The sequence below is a fragment of the Salvelinus sp. IW2-2015 genome, linkage group LG4q.1:29 (assembly GCF_002910315.2).
Source record: "Salvelinus sp. IW2-2015 linkage group LG4q.1:29, ASM291031v2, whole genome shotgun sequence".
Lineage (NCBI taxonomy): Eukaryota > Metazoa > Chordata > Actinopteri > Salmoniformes > Salmonidae > Salvelinus > Salvelinus sp. IW2-2015.
In genome coordinates this window covers 47,553,456-47,574,473 of record NC_036842.1, presented here as the reverse complement: position 1 = coordinate 47,574,473, position 21,018 = coordinate 47,553,456, and the positions used below count along the sequence as shown (strand labels likewise).

The 21,018-nt window shown below is 44.4% G+C and overlaps 1 protein-coding gene across 1 annotated transcript in view; it reads right to left on the bottom strand.

The window, feature by feature from the left end:
* The window catches only part of cspg4 (chondroitin sulfate proteoglycan 4), a 107,302-nt gene that overhangs the window by 30,213 nt on the left and 56,071 nt on the right, over positions 1-21,018 (bottom strand). Inside the window, exons 2-3 of the mRNA XM_023984813.2 lie at positions 9,593-9,756; positions 4,907-8,470 (exon numbers count right to left, since the gene is read on the bottom strand). Coding sequence (XP_023840581.1) covers positions 4,907-8,470; positions 9,593-9,756 — 3,728 coding nt within the window. The remainder of the gene's footprint in view (positions 1-4,906; positions 8,471-9,592; positions 9,757-21,018) is intronic.

The window sequence follows — 21,018 nt, the reverse complement described above, 5'->3', positions numbered from 1 at the left end:
CACTTGGACCTTCTTTTTTGATATTTTCAGTGGTATTGTTAACAAACAACGCCCCCATAAAGAAAATTATAATTAAAAACAGGTTCAGCCCCTCGTTCGACCGTGATATTGCAGTTACTCCACTTCAAGAATTGCATTTTGCGAAAGGCTCGGCACACGCATACTCAGGCTGACTGGCTCTCGTTCAGGCAAATGAGAAATAAGTGCACGCAGGCTATCCGGAAGGACAAAGTTAGTTACTGTCACGCCCTGGCCTTAGTTATCTTTGTTTTCTTTATTATTTTAGTTAGGTCAGGGTGTGACATGGGGGAAGTATGTGTTTTGTATTGTCTAGTTTTTTTTTGTATGTTTATGGGGCAGTGTTTAGTCTAGGTGTATGTATGTCTATGGTTGCCTAGATTGGTTCTCAATTAGAGACAGCTGTCTATCGTTGTCTCTGATTGGGAGCCATATTTAGGCAACCATAGTCATTAGGTAGTTTGTGGGTGATTGTCTATGTCTATGTTGCATGTTAGCACTTAGTTTGTATAGCTTCACGTTCGTCGGTTTATTGTTTTGATTTTGTTTGTATAGTGTTCTTCGTTTTTTCGTCTTTATTAAAGTAAAGATGTATTGCTATCACGCTGCGCCTTGGTCCTCCTCTCTTTCACTTTACGACGATCGTGACAGTTACTTTAAAGACCTGGAGATTAAACCCTCCTCACAGCTACCCATGTCCCTTAAAGCTAACGATGTGGTTGTTACTGACAAGAAGCACATGGCTGAGCTCTTTAATCACCACTTCATTAACTTCTCTAGGATAGGGGGCAGTATTTTCACGTTTGTATGAAAAGTGTGCCCAGAGTAAACTGCCTCCTACTCAGTCCCAGATGCTAATATATGCATACTATTATTAGTATTGGATAGAAAACACTATGAAGTTTCTAAAACTGTTTGAATCATGTCTGTGACTATAACAGAATTTATTTATCAGGCAAAACCCCGAGGACAAACCATTCAGATTTCTTTTTTTTTAGGTCACTCTCTTTTATTTTTATTTTTTTGTTGTTGAATTTTACCACCCTTTTTCTCCCCAATTTCGTGCTATCCAATTGTTAGTAGTTACTATCTTGTCTCATCGCTACAACTCCCGTACGGGCTCGGGAGAGACGAAGGTCGAAAGCCATGCGTCCTCCGAAAAACAACCCAAACAAGGCGCACTGCTTCTTAACACGCGCGCATCCAACCCGGAAGCCAGCCGCACCAATGTGTCGGAGGAAACACCGTGCACCTGCACTGCGCTGCGTGCACTGCGCCCGGCCCGCCACAGGAGTCGCTGGTGCGCGATGAGACAAGGATATCCCTACCGGCCAAACCCTTCTTAACCCGGACGACGCTAGGCCAATTGTGCGTCGCCCCACGGACCTCCCGGTCGCGGCCGGCTGGGACAGAGACTGGGCGCGAACCCAGAGTGTCTGATGGCACAGCTAGCGCTGCGATGCAGTGTCCTAGACCACTGCGCCACCCGGGAGGCCGGTCACTCTCTTTTCAATGGGTTTTCATTGGGAATCCAGATTTCTAAGGGACCTTCCTGCAGTTCCTATCGCTTCCACTGGATGTCAACAGTCTTTAGAAATTGGTTGAGAAAAAAAAATACCTAAAGTTGTATTACAAAAGTAGTTAGAAATGTTTGGACAAAGCTTACAGGTAACTTTTGAGATATTTTGTAGTCACGTTGTGCAAGTTGGAACCGGTGTTTTTCTGGATCAAACGCGCCACATAAATGGACATTTTGGATATATATCGACGGAATTAATCGAACAAAAGGACCATTTGTGATGTTTATGGGACATATTGGAGTGCCAACAGAAGAAGCTCGTCAAAGGTAAGGCATGAATTATATCTTTATTTATGCGTTTTGTGTCGCGCCGGGAGTGTTGAAATATGATGGTCTGTGTTTGTTTGTGTGGTTGCTATCCTCAGATAATAGCATTGTTTGCTTTCGCCGTAAAGCATTTTTGAAATCTGACACGTTGGCTGGATTCACAACAAGTGTAGCTTTAATTTGGTATATTGAATGTGTGATTTCATGAAAGTTGAAAGTAATTTATTTGAATTTGGCGCTCTGCATTTTCACTGGATGTTGGCCAGGTGGGACGCTACCGTCCCACATATCCCAGAGAGGTTAAGTCAGGATTCCTATTTGACTCAACCATGCCTCCTTGCCCGTCCAACATTTCCTCATCTCCCACCCCTTCAAATCCGACTATCCCTGATGCTTCTCCCTCTTTTTCCCCTGCCGCGCTACAAAGTTTCTCCCTGCAGGCAGTCACTGAGTCCGAGGTGCTAAAGGAGCTCCTGAAACTTGACCCCAAAAACCATCTGGGTCAGATGGTTTAGGCCCTTTCTTCTTTAATGTTGATGCCCCTATCATCGCCAAGCCTATCTCCGACCTTTTGAACCTGTCTCTCCTTTCTGGGGAAGTTCCCATTGCTTGCAAGGCAGCCACAGTTCGTCCTTTATTTAAAAGGGGAGATCAAGCTGATCCTAACTGTTACAGGCCTATTTCTATTTTGCCTTGATTATCAAAAGTGTTGGAAAAACGTGTCAATAATCAACTGACTGGCTTTCTTGATGTCTATAGTATTCTCTCTGGTATGCAATCTGGTTTCCCCTCAGGTTATGGATGTGTCACTGCAACCTTAAAGGTCCTCAATGATGTCACCATTGCCCTTGATTCTAAGCAATGTTGTGCTGCTATTTTTATTGACTTGGCCAAAGCTTTTGATAGGGTAGACCATTCCATTCTTGTGGGTCAACTAAGAAGTATTGGTGTCTCTGAGGGGTTTTTGGCCTGGTTTGCTAACTACCTCTCTCAAAGAGTGCAGTGTAAAAAGTCAGAAAAGCTGCTGTCTCAGCCACTGCCTGTCACGAAGGGAGTACCCCAAGGCTCAATCCTAGGCCACACGCTCTTCTCAATTTACATCAACAACATTGCTCAGGCAGTAGGAAGCTCTTTCATCCATTTATATGCAGATGCTACAGTCTTCTACTCAGCTGGCCCGTCCCCAAATGTTGTGTTAAATGCTCTACAACAAAGCTTTCTTCATGTCCAACAAGCTTTCTCTACCCTTAACCTTGTTCTGAACACCTCCAAAACAAAGGTCATGTGGTTTGGTAAGAAGTATGCCCCTCTCCCCACAGGTGTGATTACTACCTCTGAGGGTTTAGAATTTGAGGTAGTCACCTCATACAAGTACTTGGGAGTATGGCTAGACAGTACACTATCCTTCTCTCAGCACATGTCAAAGCTGCAGGCTAAAGTTACATCTAGACTTGGTTTCCTCTATCGTAATCGCTCCTCTTTCACCGCAGCTACCAAACTAACCCTGATTCAGATGACCATCCTACCCATGCTAGATTACAGAGACATAATTTATAGATCAGCAGGTAAGGGTGCCCTCGAGCGGCAAGATGTTCTTTACCATTTGGCCATCAGAAATGCCACCAATGCTCCTTACAGGACACATCACTGTACTCTATACTCCTCTGTAAACTGGTCATCTCTGTATACCCGTCGCAAAACCCACTGGTTGATGCTTATTTATAAAACCTTCTTAGGCCTATCTGAGATACCTACTGCAGCCCTCATCCTCCACATACAACACCCGTTCTGCCAGTCACATTCTGTTAAAGGTCCCCAAAGCACACACATCCCTGGGTCGCTCGTCTTTTCAGTTCGCTGCAGCTAGCGACTGGAACGAGCTGCAACAAACACTCAAACTGGACAGTTTTATCTCAATCGTCTTCATTCAAAGACTCAATCATGGACACTTACTGACAATTGTGGCTGCTTTGCGTGATGTATTGTTGTCTCTACCTTCTTGCCCTTTGTGCTGTTGTCTGTGCCCAATAATGTTTGTACCATGTTTTGTGCTGCTATCATGTTGTGTCACTACCATGCTGTTGTCATGTGTTGCTACCACGCTGTGTTGTCATGTGTTGCTGCCTAGCTATGTTGTTGTCTTAGGTCTCTCTTTATGTACTATTGTCTCTCTTGTCGTATTGGCAGCTAGCTAAACCTAGAACCCCACATAGAAATAATAAACTAGACTAAAACCCCTAGTCACGCCCTGACCTACTCTACCATAGAAAATACAGGCTTTCTATGGGCAGGACGTGACAACCAGACTGCAATGTTTTGGACACAGGCTGCACCTTGCAATTGGTAGGCTACACGTTACATGTTTTTAAGGCTTACAATTTCAATTATAATAATTATTGAGTCTACTTATACATAATTGCACAATCATAAGTTTCCTATTCCATCTGCAGGCCATGGCTGCCTGAAAAAATAATTAACTTAGGTTATTTAGGAACTCATAATGGTAAAATAGGAATTCATAATGTTATTCATTAATTTATTAATAAATGCACACTATATTTTGATGATCATGGTAAAAACGTTTGTTAATATGTTGGTGTAATAGTACTATTATCATATGTAGCCTATAACAATGTTGGAAAATATTTGTTTCATTTGGTTTTGTATTCAGTTAGCACAGTATGTAGTCATTCATATGATCTCATTTTAGAAGTGATGTTCTCTACCCTGACTCTTGTTTTAACTAAGTCTGACGTTTTCACCCAAGTGCTTCGAAAATCGCAATTCATACTCGCAATTGCAATATCTTTCCCCCAAAAAATCGCAATTAGATATTTTATCCAGATCGTGCAGCCATAAAGTGTACATACTGTTGAGGGTGCATGCTTGGGTACTTGCAACTCTAATGACTGCTTCATAAACACAATTACAGTCTACTAAGTCATGCAGTTCGCGGTATTGTAATAGATTCAAGAACAAACAGTAGGCAAAGGTGGAAGTCAACGATTGGTAAACATAGAGGGGAATATACAGTAAACATACCTTAAGATGATCCTGGTTAATCACGGTGTGCTCTCCCTCATAGGAGATGATTATCTCATTGGTGATGACCTCAGGCTCTGACAGATAGCCTTGCTTGAAGATCTTTATTCTGAATGTGCCCTCCTCAGAAAATCCTTTCGCTTCCACAGTGAAGCCAAACGAGTCCTTGGAGCTCAGACTCTGGTCGTTATGCTCGTAGGACACCACACCCTTTTTCAGATCCTCCTGTGTGAACCAAGAGGCCTCAATCCCACTCACGATGATCTTCCCATCACTAGGGGGTGATGTCACTTGGTACCTAATGTCACTGGCGTCTCTTATGTCCATGTTGGACTCTGCACTCAACAGACTGGTGTTGAGCGTCTTTGTGCTTCCATGGTCCATGACAACCATAGTGTTGTTCACCACACGGAGGTAGGCCTCACCAGCCTGGATCTGCAGCAGGGCTGTGGTCTTATGCAGGCCATCAGAAACCTGGAGCTGGAAGCGCTCACGGTCTGCCCCATGGTGCACAAATAGAACATTCTGGTCTTTCACGTCCGCTTGAGTGAAACGAAAGAGGGGCTGCGAGGGGTCTGATGGGGAGACAATATTTCCTGAGAGAATGCCTGTGCGAACAAAGACCAACTGGGTATCATTGAACCCTGAGTCATCGTCCCTGAAGAGGATATCTTCTGTGGTCAGCAAACGTTGTCCATTTCGCACCACGTTAAAGGTTTTATCAACCACTCTAAGAGGCACGTGGTCGTTCTTGGACTGAATAGATATTCTAAACATGCTGCTCAAAGACTCTTGACCATCGATTCTGATGTTTTCACTTCCTGCTGCTTGCTCAAATACCAGGAAAGAGAACTCATCATCGCTAGACTCTGAGCCATCATGTTGGTAGATCAGCCTATCTAGATTCAGATCCTCATTGCTGAACATTCTAATGGCCCCGTCGAACCTGGGCTGTCCAGATGGGGACTCCCTGATGAGACGGCCATACTTGGGGTCTTGTGTCACCCTGTAAACAAAGTTTGTCGAGATGGATGTCTGAACCCATAGATAGTCTTTGTTCAGAATATTCTCTCCGCCCTCCAAGACAATTAGTCTCTCATTAGTCAAAACAGGGGCGTCTGAATCAGCCTGGATCTTGATTGGGTAGGTGTATATAGGGGAGTACTGATTCTCTGCAAAGACTCTGAACTGGAACTGGTCCTCATTAGCCACCGTCCTTTGCACCTGGACTCTATAGCTGACCTGGGCATTCCAGAGGTCCTGTTGGGTGAAACTGTCTCCCTCAACTAGCTTCCTGTCGATCATTTGAAGAGTACCCAGTGTGGGGGCCTTCAGAAGGATGTATCTTATAGTTTCTGGGGCTACACTTTTCCCCTTCACTTCTGCTTCAAGTTCAGTGTGTTTTATTGCCTTTTGCTCTACCTTGCCTTCAATCTCAAGGGGAACTACTTGGGCCATTTTAACCTGTGAGGGTGTGATCTTGATCAAAAAAGTATTGTTCCATAGGGAAAACTGTCCAAGATGGACATCAAATTGAAAATTATCTGACACAATGTCCTCCAGGTCACTTGAGTCTGTGCTAACATATCTCAAGCGATCTTGCTCCAAATCTGACTGGTGAAAAGATGTCACCTGTTTGGGCAAACCATTGCTAGTGAGAACATGCAATTCACCATATCTCAGAGCCTGTGTGACATTAAACACAATATCTCCATTACGAGGGGTGGCAATGACGGCCAGGTTCTGGATCCCAATGGAAGAGTTGCTTCCCTGAGACAACAGAAGGCCAGTATTGGTCACAAGGCTCATTTGGGGCTGTGTAATGGACAGTTTAAAAGTGGTCGAATGACTTATGGATTGTCCGTCAGATACCTGTAAAGTTATCCCACCGCTCCCAGTTCTGTGGACAAAATATATATTGCCGTCTTTCAACTGTCTGCATGTGAACTCTTTGATACTTCTTCCTGGTTGCTGGGCATTTTCTAAGTAGCCAACCCCTCTGGGAGGTTCTGAGGTCACGGTGACAATCAATTCATCACAGCGAGTGTCCGAATCCACAATCTTGATAAGGTTGGGATTTAAGCGAGTGCGACCGTTTTCTGTGATGGAAATGTCTCCTCCGTTTAGTTGTGGTGTGTCATTGACAGGTATGATCTCCACTGGGAGAATGTACTGGTGGGTTTTTTTAAGACATCCTGGAAGGTAACTGTTACTATGGGCAACCACCTCCAACTGGATCTGATCGCCATACTTTTCATTGCCGTCGTGGAGATACTTGATTTTCTTGTTGACCACATCCAGGAGTGTAAACTTTTTGGTACGTCTGGTATTGATGTTCATGTCTACGAGTCCGTACCAAGGGTCACTTTGTAGAGTGAAGATGATCTGGGATTGGCGGATTCCCACAGTGTTTAGGTCAAATGTAGGGCTAAGGTTGTTAATATCGAGAAAAGCTTCCCCACCCTCGGGCACAAGCAAAGGGTTGACTTCAATAAGTTTTGTAATGTTCCGGAAGGCCTCTGGTGTGTCGTCAGTTGGGTAGCAATGTCTTTCATTAGGGTCAGCGTCGACATATCGGATCCGAACAGGAGCCGTAGTTGTGGTTGCCTCCAAATCATAGTAACTTGAGTAGTCATAGTCCTCTCCCTCGCATTTCACATGGACGTCTTTGGTGACCAACGCGTCCTGCAGGCTTCTGTCCTTCTGGTTCACTTTGATTTCTCCCATGCATCCGATAAAAGACTCAGATGTTATTTCCACCTCCATACGAGACAAGCTACTATCACGAAACACATCCTTCATCTTGCCCTGGATTCCCCCCATATACAGATTGCCAACTAGATCCAATCGCTCTGAGCCCCTTAGAGGGATAGAGGCAGGCTGGCTGTCCACGTTAATCTCAAACACACTCGCATCTACAGTGACTCTGATCCTATGCCACTGATCATCATCTAGCTGTACTCTGGGGTTGTCCAGTACCACCATCCCACTCCCAAGGTCCACCACACCTTTTAGGTAACCGCCTACAACGCCAACAGCTATAAAGTCTGACTCTCGTCCAGGGTGGAAGGTGAGTAGGGCATCCTCGATGGTGGTCTTCATGAGAAACTCCAAGGTCCTTTCACTACCACTAGCCCCGCTCCAAGTAGGGAAGGACACAAATGAGTCTGGGCTGATAAAGCTGGTCGCCTCTCCATCACCAACCTCAAACTCACTGCTACAGGACTGCTTTGTATCATGGCAGTCAATGGGCTCGGAGTCGAGAATATCAAACTGATGGGACTCCAACTTGACATTGGTCATGCAACCGCGGAATGGAGGTATGGCATTGCTGAGATATGGGGCGTCTAAGTCTCCGGTGCCCCCCATGTAAACCCCCATGTCAATGTTGAGGTCCTCCTGGGTTTCAGGCACAGAGATGAAAGTGGAAAAGAGGTCATCGATCAGCATGGTCAGTTTGGCCTCCTGCATCGTGATAGACACCTTGTGCTCCAGGAGGTTGTTCAGTTGCAGCCCCAGAGATGATGACAGCACCATCTCACCGGCCCCAAGGTTCATTCGCACCTATGTGAAAAAAGAGAGAAGAGAAGTGTCATTGCTATTTTATGAAGCTCAATAATTGTATGTTTTTTGGACTGTCATTATATTCGTGAAAGGATTCCTTCGTCATAGCCTTTCTTTCCATGAACGATTATCTAAAAGGATTTGAAAGATGATATCAAAGAGGAATCAATCTAGCATAGACTTGTGATTGTCTTTTGGGGGGCATACCTCTTTCACCTATCTTGTCCTTACAAACGGCTTCTTATGGATCAGAGCAGCATCATAGCTTTCTTGTGATTCTATCATATTCAAACGTTATTAATAGCAAACGCACCAGACCTCTAAAAACAATATACCTTGTTTATTGTACACAATTTAGGGATTGTTTATGGCAGCACATCTGATGCCAATTCAGTTCCTCACAGACTCTGCCAAGAAATTCATTATGGAATTAAAATGTCAGGAATCCCATTTAAAGTGACAACCAGTAAAGCAGTGTCGAATGATTTCAGAGTACCATCTAATTGAAACTGTCACATACATGGTTCTTTAATGAGCACACACCACCAGCCTGCTTTCACTTCTGTTATAATCTTTAAATGTATTAGGTTGAAGTACATTGTTGGTTTGGAAAGAGGAAAGTGACATCACAGATGCTGTTGTCAGTCTTTCAATTACAATATAGGACATATATAGGAAGTTTTAAGACAGGTGTCCTTTTTCTAATACTTTTAGTGCCTCATCTCCACAGGATAGAACCAGAGGTGGAATTGGGGGGCGGGGGAATGGGTAGGAACCGAGTCCCCAAAGTGAAAGCATTTTTGTAAAACGGTGTTTAATTTGAATTTCTAGGATTTGACATGGTCAGTCCCCAGAGTGACTTTTTCCAATTCCAACCCTGGATAGAACTATAAACTGGAATATTGTGAACCAGCTGACAAAACATGTTTGCCATCTAGGATTCACAATCAGTCATCCACCTAAATAACCATGCCTTGTACATTTCTGGGTGGTTTAATAACAACATAAAGCTTGTGTAAAATACACTTTGCAACAGCTTGCTAGGTTGCCTTGGGTTAAGCCGGTCTGATAGTACATTGCAAATAGAATCCTATTTCCTACAATACAGGTGTTGATACTAACCTGTAACTTCCCATTCTGGAGTTCCAGGAATAGGTAGTCCTGCATCCCTGCAGCCAGGAGGAGGAGTCCACTTCGTCGGCTGGTCTTGAACTGCAGCGACAGGTGAAAGGAGGAGACATCTTGGATCGAAGTTATCTTGCAGAAACTGTCCCCAAAGTAGGATGCTGGGGAGACAAAAAATGAGGAGCGTTAAAGAAAGAAAAAATATTCTGACATACAGTATTCTTTGAACAGTCAATAAATATGGTTAGGTGTATTTTTGTTAAGTATACAGTCACTTATTAATTCATATAGTTGCCAATTTTATCGACAAATGTGTGGTGTGGGGTGGATTCTTGGTACCAAATGGCATAGGGATATCAACAGAAAATTAGCTTGATACCCTTTCATAGAGCTGGGCGATATGGACAATAAGTCATATGGTGGTACATGTAACTATTCTGCTGGATAACAACAAATACATTTTTTACTTTTTTTATGGACAGTTCATTTACATTAGCGGCAGGGCTCTAGACATTTTTTTCCATTGCAAAGTAAGACAACTGAGATGGTAGCCTCCCACTGGGCAAAAACCGGTTGATTCAACGTTGTTTCCACATCATATCAACAAAAACATTCTATGTGATTATATTGAATCGACGTGGAAAACTGATTTGATTTGAAATAAGTAATCAACGTAAGGGAATTTCACCCAACTTTTTGGGGGTGATTTCACGTTGAATTCAGGTTAGTTGAGACGTCTGTTATATGCCATGCTGTCATTGTTCTCTCTCTTTTTCTTGTCCCGACAGTGAGTTGAGTAGCTGTGATCGTTTTATCTGACTTATTTGGCGTAGGCTACAGCCAAACAGTAACCTGTGAGTTTGGAGTCAGTAAGCCGTCAATTCAAGAACTCGAGAACTGTAGTGGACGTTCTCTCATTTATGATCTATCGTGGTCATTACAATATGATATTGTTGCTATATAGCCATGTAGGCTAATTTATTAATCTATCAGTAAATGTATTCTAATGTCTTTGAAAAACTTTCCAGAGCTAGGACTAGGCTACTTGATGTAGGCCCATTCACTGCAAATGGCGCACTCTGCTTGCTCCGGGGCGAATCAAAACCATACTACAGCTTACTCCGGTTGTAAAATGTTGTCATGAACTCAATATTGGTAGGTAAGCAATACAGTATATACTCATAGAAAGCTGTGATTCTCCTCTCTGTAACTGGAACAACAGTAGTTGCTTTGAAAACTGTATTTTTCCCGCAATTGCATTTTGAGCAATGGTCATATGCTTGAGCTTCTCAGAATGCATCTCTCCCTCCTCTGTGCGCATAGTGGGGAGGGGGAGTGAGAGTGGTCTGCTCACACAGTAACCGACAGCAAAAAAGGGACAGGCAGAAACCATCATAGCAGGGATCAACGTAATGTATAGGTTATTACTGTTGACCAGATAATGGTTTTTAGAACAATCTACAGAAAACATGTGAAGCAAAATCACCAACGTTGGCCTATGCAATGTCGGTGTTGGTAATTTTCAGTTTATCGTCCCTTTGTATCATGGTTCAGCTGCAACTCTATTCCATTGCATCTCTGCTGTACTGACCAACATGAAAAAGCTATTTTTGGATTAACTAAAACATTATCAGGCCTTGTACAGCTGTTGCTCTCTGAAGAGGTGTTCTCATCACTTCAAAAGGATTCTCTCACTGAGACATCAGTCATTATCATTAGAGAGGGTTTCTGGGAGCCAACTATGGGCTGTAGGGTTTCCCAGGCTTTTTGGCTGTCTCCTTTCCAGCTATATGCAAATTCAGCCATCTGCCTTGGACCACGTTCTCCGGAGTCCCTCTCCAACAGTAAACCACTCAGGAAGCCAATTATTTCCCAATAGCTTGTGCTCCTAAATAGCAATAGCTTGACCTCCAAGGCCCTGTTTCCAAGGCAGGGTTTTCCAAAGCCAGAGCCAAGAGACATAGAAGGGGGCTTTCCACAAGCCGCACACTCGCCTTCTGGGGATTATAGGTCAAACCAGAGCGCCTTTCTGGAATTCATCGAAGTGGAACTCTGACACTGTTCCGAACGACAGACAATGCAGATGTTCTGGGGACCGGGAGGAAAAGACAGACATCGCTACATCTCACCCAGAACATTCCAAAGAGGGCACAGTGTCCCTCAAAAACTAACAGAGCACCCAGCAACTCAGCAGCAGAGCACTCTTGCCAAGAGTAGAAGGCGCAATGCCACCACAAGAGACAGATCTAATTGCAAGACTTTGTGCTGTATAAAGTGCACGTGTGCAGTTATTCTGACTCATTATTGTAACTATAAAAGGTAAAAATATGCTTTCAAGACTTATTCAATGTGTGTGTGTGTGTGTGTGTGTGTGTTTAGATGGTTGAGTGGTAGTCAGTATCTGTGTTTTATCAACATTAACGGCCTTAGGCCTACTGCCAAACGCAACCAGGGTATGTTCGTCCTGCGCTTTCTCATCCTGGAAAATGATCCCTTTCCAACCAGATCCGCAACAAACATTGGGAAACAAAATACTGCATTAGAGAGCCCCCAAACACATGTATACAGAACTAAAATAAGACAGTCGATACAACTTTTAGCGTCTCGCCCAGGGCCTTTGTGATCACACTGTGCGCATTTGAAGGTGCAAAGCTTGCTCTTTCATGAACAAAGACAGTTGTGATTAACTGTCCCCGTACAGAGCCAAATGCACACAGTGACCTTTAGTGGCACACAGCACAGTTCTGCTCTCTTGCCAAGGATACACAATGTAGGCAACTCCCAATGTTGAACGATACAATTATTCTAACTGTTATCACATGTACAAACATACACAGCAGATGATGACTATATTATACGTACTATATTTACAAACCATGGCAAAGTGAAAATAAACAAGTTGCAAAAAAACGATACAAATGTTCACAAATGAGAGTTTACTTTCCCTCTAAAATGAGCGTAAGAACATTATAATTAAGGCAGAAATCTGTTATTGGTGGCAGCGGTGGGATTTGAACCCCGTGCCTCCGAAGAGACTGGAGCCTAAATGCAGACAAATATTATGGCTATATGCAAATACTGAAGATTGTCAGGAAGCCCTGTCTATACGTTTCTGATTGTGTCCAAGCTGTATATGCTTCAGAGAACTCTGGGGACATGGTCCAAATACGAGATGTCTGCTAATAGAACAGGAGCCTGCGGCTTGGAACCAAAAATAAAAATAAACTGTTCTCTAAAAGTCAATTAAATTAACAAAGCAAATCCCAATGAGCTTCATGGTCCTTAAGCTGGAGCTTTAGCTGGATTGTTCTCAGAGAAAAGGGGATAAAATACTGAAGTAGAGGGTGATGCCAAACAATTCTGCTTAGGGATTTTCTGGTCCGTGCTGAGCTCACTGTTCCAGCCTGTGGGGAAGAAGCACCATTTTGTAACGAGATACAATGGTCCTAGTCTCAGCAGAGTACCTGGAATTCACTACCTCCCCTAGAGTGCTGTGAATAGAATACATGTGTAAAGAAATTGGCCATTTTTAAAGGGTTTGCATGGGGTTTTAATGTTCCATGCTTTGTTTTTTCGAGGCATTTCTCAACCTTTATTGTCTGACAGCCCTCACTACCATCAGCCCACTCACAGAGTGAGCAGAGGTGTTCCACCTCTGTATGATTCACAAACCTAGACCACAACCTAGAGACAGTCACTCTGTGGCCAAACAAGACAATATCACAAAAATAACACTGATGCTGATTTCACAAAAATGCGAGAACTTCCTTTGTCAAAGTGCAGGTGAAGTTCAGGACCAGTTGGGTAGCATTCGTAAAACATGTGGTGCTAACTCTGAAAAGAAATGGCCTCCCGGGAGCGTATAGCCTAGGTGAAATCTAGCCTTGTTGATCCATGGTAAAGCATCATTAAGTTTGAGTTATGGTTAACATTCTACCAGAGTAGACAGAAGACCCGAGTTGTAAAACAGCTGAGAGGTTTGGTCTCACATGTCTGTCTGAGTATGTGAGAGTCATCACAGCTCCTCTGGGAATGCACTAGAACTGATCTGAAGACAGCTCTTATCCCCCTTAGCCGCCACACCCAAGCTAACACTGCTGTATTGTGCATGGGCAGTGTCCTGGGCAGCAGCCAATGCAGATGGCTATAATTTGATGACTGACTGAGGTTGTATTTATAGTGTTCGGAGGAAACTGAAAGTGTCTTCTATTCCTCAGACCAGTGAATTAATTTCCCTCTTGTCTTTCATCCCCTTCTTTCAACCCCTGCTCTCTTCCCAGCTAACAACAAATGTTCCCACAACTTTAGAGAACGTTCCCTTAAGAGTCTCATTATGTCATTACCTAACGTTTTCATAGGAATGCTCCAGTGCAAGGACTGTGTTCAAGAGACCATTCCCTTAATGTAAAACGGAACTTACCCAGAACGTGGATACCATGTTCTCAGAATATTCAATATTAATGTTTCAAACATGTTTCATTGGAACATTGCAAGACTGTTCCAGTGTCCAGTTTTCTGAGGGTTAGAAGAATATTCTATCAACGTCACACCAAACATACTCAGAACATGGTTGCAATGTTGTCTGAATATAAGATAATCATGTTCTGGACACGTTTCATGGGACATTGCAAGAACATTCACACCCTGGAGGTTTTTGTGTAGTTCCCAGCTGGGACGTCCCTAAAGATGTTTTTAGGATGTTGCCAGATGGTCCAAATTCTCCTACAAAATATTTCTTTATACACCACCCGATGTTACTGTAGTACAGTGTATGATTGGTGAACCACTGATTCATTTCCCAGCTCTTTGTATGTTGGCAAGGGACACCCTCACACAGGAGCAGTGCTTTTCACATACACATTTTCAACTTACATATTTGATTTCATTGTGCATGTTCATTTATACAGTAGTTATTATACAACATGTCCTCACCTGGGATTTGAATGCATAATCTCTTGGTTCACAGCATTCCGAGCTTCCTGCTATGCCACCATCTCACTATTCTCTCGTCATTGATTTGATTGGCTTATTTCAGCAATTTTGGGGTTTTCTGTAAAGTCTAGTGATGCTGGGGCACATTACTCTGTTTTAATGTTACTCTGTAAACACTCTGAGAAATAACAGGGCTGAGATTTACTTCGAAGTGAAATCAATCATCGACACAGACGTGCTGGCGTAGCAGGAAGATCGTAAATTCTGTGAACCAATAGGTTGTGAGTTCAAATCCCCAGTGAGACATGTTAAATAAACATGCACAATGTAATCCTGTGTCAAATATGTAGGTTGAAAGCACTGTGTGTGGATGTCCCTAACTTTGCCAACAGACAAAGAGTTGTAAATGGTTCAATGATGGACAATAGTTACAAGGGGTGATGTGTAATGAAATAAATTCTGTTTTTTTGGGACCATATTGCAACGTCCATTAGGGACGTCCCCGGAAAAAAAGCCGGGAAGTAGACAAATTCCTCCAGGGACCATGACAGAATGTCCTATGTTTAAAATGTCCTTGGACACAGGAATGTTCTTGCTACGTTCCAATGAAACATGTCTAGAACATTAACCCTCAGATAACTGGACACATGAATGTTCAGAATGTGTACACATTCTGTGTATGTTTGGTGTAATGTCGATGAAATATTCTCCTAACCCTCAGAAAACTGGACACATTAATGTTCTTAAAACGTTCCATGAAAAGTGCATCGAACATTCATATGGGATATTATGAGAACATGGCAACTACATTCTGGGTAAGTTCTGTTTGACACTAATGGTCTCCTGACGCTAATGTCAAAACATGCTAAAGAGGTTATAGGAGGTTTCTGCTAACATACCTGTTAGTTAGGGGGGAACAATCTATGTATCTGGACAGTCAAACATCAGGGTAACATTACAGGTAACATTACAAAACCTTTTTCTCTCCCTACAATTGTTAGCTGGGTTTTTGCTTTCGGGCTCCCAACACATGTCCGGAAAACACATGAGGAAGAGGGCACAGGGGAAGGAAGCTATGCGTTGTTTGGACTGCTTCCTTCTGGCCTTGTGACTTGGCAGGGTGATGAGTCAGATTCCTCTGACTATAGATGCAGTAAAGAGGTCAATGAAATGCAGACCATGGCGGATAGAAGGAGGATGCCGGATTGGCACACATTCAACAAATCTGATCTAACGAAGTGGATATTCGTTAAATCCGTCATGATTTATTTATTTTAAGAGGCCCACAATGTGGTTACTAATATCCAGTTTGGATATATTTGGATGTTTTCGCTGCATAACATTTAGAAGGTGTCCCTTTTCAGGTTTAGAAGAAGTGACTGCTAAATGCTAACTCCCGTTCGTATAAGCTGGTAGCGTAGCTAGCATGCAGAAATCAGTGGTGGTAGTCAAACTCGTTTTTAACTGTAATGCAGTTGATTGGTGACGATGACATGAATATGTGTTGGGGTTGACATCCATACAAGCATTATACTCAGATTATTACCTCAAGATAGTGTGAAACACACACTTAAACAACAGCCTAAATGTAGGCACATTTTGCTGGGGGGGCAAGGAGATTTGGTATCTTTCCCCCAAACGTTTCCATGGCATTTCTAGTGTTCTGATCACGTTTGCATGTATTCTCTAGAGATGAAGACACCATCCAGATCAGATACAGGTGTGCAGGTTTAGTGTACATAACCATACCCCTGTACACTCAACATGAGCTTTATTCCAAAATGATTTTTTATTAATACTGATGTGGGCCTATTGTCCTATTTGTAGATTACGTGTGTCACAGTCCCTATCATAATGCAGGTCGCATCAGCATGTTTATCTGTACGAGCACCATGGAAACCATTTTTCCATGTGTGCCCTCCTCCATAGCAACAGCCACTGGCAGCCACTGATTCACCAAACAAACCATCTACTTGCGTAGAAGTGGTAAAACTCTGGTCAACTTGCCTATGAATAGCGGTCATGTTGGTAATTTGTTTTCCTTACTGGGTTGTGCCTGCCCACTATACCAGCGAGTGCAGGGTGATGTTCTGGATATAATTACAAGAGGGATGGGCTGCTGCTGCTATTCCGCGATAGAGTAGATCTACTAACGGATATGATGACATTTACTGTCTGAGACCATTACAAGTAACATGACAGTGATATGAATGAATCCATTCAAAGTTTAATGACAATAATGTACAGGGGTTAAATTGGGCCAGGTCTCGCTATGATCCAAATGAGACCTGGTAGGTAGGCCGCCAAACTTTGGTCATTTTTCATTATTTAATGAAAAATTGTTCAGGGAACATTTTCCACAGCCAACAACACGAGTAAGCAACAGCAAAATCAGACAACCCCATAGTAGAATAGTTGATCTATTCTTGTTCAGCCTGTTGCATTCTATGTGAGAAAATAATGTTCCTCTAGAGGTGCAATCAAATTCCGAGTGCCGCACAGGGAGTGAAATATAAATGGCCAGTCATTGTACAACATTTCTATGTGCAGTCGCGGGAAAACACTCCTTTTAAAGCAATTTTGATGGCCACTGTTAAAAGGAGGATCCCAGAGTTTTCTTTCGTTACGAGGCTACACTTATTTCTCAAATCTAAGATTTGAGCCCTTTTCACCAAGATGTTTTTTTAAAACCACTTCATTGCAACACCTACTGTCATGTTTTGTCTTTGATCATCATGTCTTGTCCCTGTGCTTCCCTCTGCTGGTCTTATTAGGTTCTTTCCCTCTTTCTCTCTCTCTCTCTCCTCCTCCCTCTCTTTCTCTCCCGCTCTCTCTCTCTATCGTTCCGTTCCTGCTCCCAGCTGTTTCTCATTCTCCTAACGACCTCATTTACTCTTTCACACCTGTCCCCTATTTTGCCCTCTGATTAGAGTCCCTATTTCTCCCTCTGTTTTCCGCTTCTGTCCTTGTCGGATTCTTGTTTGATGTGTTTGTGGTGTCCCTTGTCCTTTGTTCCGCCCTCGTCGTGTTTTGCCTTCTTCAGATGCTGCGTGTGAGCAGGTGCTATGTCAGCTACGGCCTGTGCTTCTCTGAGGGACCTGCAGTCTGTGGTCGCGTCTCTGTCGTTCTTCCTACTGACGAGAGGATTTCAGTTTCCTGTTTGGATTTACCTTTGATATATCCAGAGAATCATTGTTTGTTTGATACTGGAATAAAGACTCTGTTTCTATTACGTCGCTTTTGGGTCCTCATTCACCTGCATAACAGAAGAATCCGACCAAGAATGGACCCAGCGACTACGGATTCTCGCAACACTGCCGTCGAGATCCAGGGAGCAATGCTCGGCAGACACGAGCAGGAATTGTCTGCTGTCGTCATGCCTGTTGAGACCTCGTCCGCTCAGGTCTCGATCTTCAGGACAGTTTCAGAGTCTTGTCTCGTGCCACAGCTACTCTCCTGGTCTTCCGAGTCTCCGGAACCTAGGGTTAATAACCCACCATGTTACTCTGGCAGCCCACTGAGTGTCGCTCCTTTCTCACCATGTGATATTGTTCTCTCTCCAGCCCAACACATACTCAAGAGAGAGAGCGGATCGCTTACGTCATATCACTCCTTACTGGTCGGGCTCGGGAGTGGGCACAGCTATCTGGGAGGCAAGGGCTGAGTGTTCTAACGTTTATCAGAACTTTAAAGAGGAGATGATACGGGTTTTTGATCGTTCAGTTTTTGGAAGGAGGCTTCCAGGGCCTGGCTTCCTATGTCAAGGTGATCGATCCATAACGGATTACTCTATAGAGTTCCCACTCTTGCTGCATCCAGTGACTGGAACGAGCCGGGTTGCTCGCTCGTTTTCTGGAGGACTCCACGCTGAGGTTAAGGATGAGATTCTCTCGGGAGGTTCCTTCCAGCGTGGACTCTTTGATTGCACTCGCCATCCGCATAGAACGACGGTAGATCTTCGTCACCGAGCTCGTGGAAGAGCTCGCGTTAACGGTGTTTCCCCTCTCCGCATCTCAACCATCTCCTCCCACCGGCTCAGAGACTGAGCCCATGCAGCTGGGAGGTATTCGCATCTCGACTAAGGAGAGGGAACGGAGAATCACCAACCGCCTTTGCCTCTATTGCGTTCTGCTGATCTTTTGTCATGTTGTCCAGTAAAGCCAGAGCCATCAGTAAGCGGAGGGCTACTGGTGAGCGCTACTACTCAGGTCTCTCCATCAAGATCCTGTACTACCTTGTCGGTCCATCTACGCTGGACCGGTTCGGCTGCTTCCTGCAGTGCTTGATAGACTCTGGGCTGAGGGTGTTTTATGGACGAAGCATGGGCTCGGAAACATGACATTCCTCTCAGACAGTTAGGGAAGCCAGCCCATGTTCGCCTTAGATGGTAGTCTTCTCCCCAGTATCAATGTGAGACACTACCTTTAACCCCACAGTATCTGGTAACCACAGTGAGACCATTTCCTTTTTGATTTTTCGTTCACTTTTACACCTGTTGTTTTGGGTCATCCCTGGCTAGTATGTCATAATCCTTCTATTATTGGTCTAGTAATCTATCTATCCTGGAACGTTCTTGTCATGTGAAGTGTTTAATGTCTGCTATCCCTCCTGTGTCTTCTGTCCCTTCTACTCAGGAGAACCTGGTGATTTGACAGGAGTGCCGGAGGAATATCATGATCTGCGCACGGCTTCCAGTCGGTCCAGAAGCCAGCTCCCTTCCTCCTCAACAGGCGTATGATTGTTATATTGATCTCCTTCCGGGACCACTCCCCCTCGGGTAGACTATACTCTCTGTCGGCTCCGAACGTATGGCTCTCGAGGATTATCTGTCTGTTCTCTCGACGCCGGTACCGTGGTGCCTTCTTCCTCTCCCGCCGGAGCGGGATTTTTCTGTTGAAGAGAAGGACGGTACTCTGCGCCCCTGCGTGGATTATCGAGGGCTGAATGACATAACGGTTAAGAATCGTTATCCGCTTCCCTTATGTCGTCAGCCTTCGAGATTTTGCAGGGAGCCAGGTTCTTTACTAAGTTGGACCTTCGTAACGCTTACCATCTCGTACGCATCAGAGAGGGGGAGAGTGGAAAACGGCGTTTAACACTCCGTTAGGGCATTTGAATACCGGGTTCTGCCGTTCGGTCTCGCTAATGCTCCAGCTGTCTTTCAGGCATTAGTTAATGATGTACTGAGAGACATGCTGAACATTTTTGTTTTCGTTTACCTTGACGATATCCTGATTTTTTCACCGTCACTCAGATATTCATGTTCAGCACGTTCGACGTGTACTCCAGCGCCTTTAAGAGAATTGTCTCTACGTGAAGGCTGAGAAGTGCGCCTTTCATCTCCTCTGTCACATTTCTCGGTTCTGTTATTTCCGCTGAAGGCATTCAGATGGATCCCGCTAAGGTCCAGGCTGTCAGCGATTGGCCCGTTCCTAAGTCACGTGTCGAGTTGCAGCGCTTTCTCGGTTTCGCTAATTTCTATCGGCGTTTCATTCGTAATTTCGGTCAAGTGGCTGCCCTCTCACAGCTCTGACTTCTGTCAAGACTTGCTTTAAGTGGTCCGGTTCCGCCCAGGGAGCTTTTGATCTCCTCAAGAAGCGTTTTACATCCGCCCCTATCCTTGTTACTCCTGACGTCACTAAACAATTCATTGTCGAGGTTGACGCTTCAGAGGTGGTGGGAGCCATTCTGTCTCAGCGCTTCCAGTCTACGATAAGGTCCATCCTTGCGCTTACTTTTCTCATCGCCTGTCGCCATCGAACGCAACATATGATGTGGGTAACCGCGAACTGCTCGCCATCCGCTATGCCATAGGCGAATGGCGACAGTGGTTGGAGGGGGCGACCGTCCCTTTTGTCGTTTGGACTGACCATAAGAACCTTGAGTACATCCGTTCTGCCAAACGACTTAATGCACGTCAAGCTCGTTGGGCGTTGTTTTTCGCTCGTTTCGAGTTCGTGATTTCCTATCGTCCGGAAAATAAGAACACAAGCCTGATGCCTTATCCGTCTCTTTAGTTCTTCTGTGGCTGCTACCGACCCCGAGGGGATCTCCCTGAAGGGCGTGTTGTCGGGTTGACTGTCTGGGGAATTGAGAGACAGGTAAAGCAAGCACTCACTCACACTGCGTCGCCGCGCGCCTTTCCTAGTAACCTTCTGTTCGTTCCTGTCTCTACTCGTCTGGCGTTCTTCAGTGGGCTCACTCGCCAAGTTAGCTGGCCACCCGGCGTTCGGGTACGCTTGCTTCTATTCGCCAGCGGTTTTGGTGGCCTACTCAGGAGCGGGACACGCGCCGTTTCGTGGCTGCTTTGTTCGAACTGCGCGCAGACTAAGTCAGGTAACTCTCCTCCGGCCGGTCGTCTCAGACCGCTTCCCATTCCTTCTCGACCATGGTCTCACATGCCTTAGACTTTATTACCGGTCTGCTTCTCGTCTGCGGGGAAGACTGTGATTCTTACGGTTATCGATAGGTTCTCTAAGGCGGCACATTTC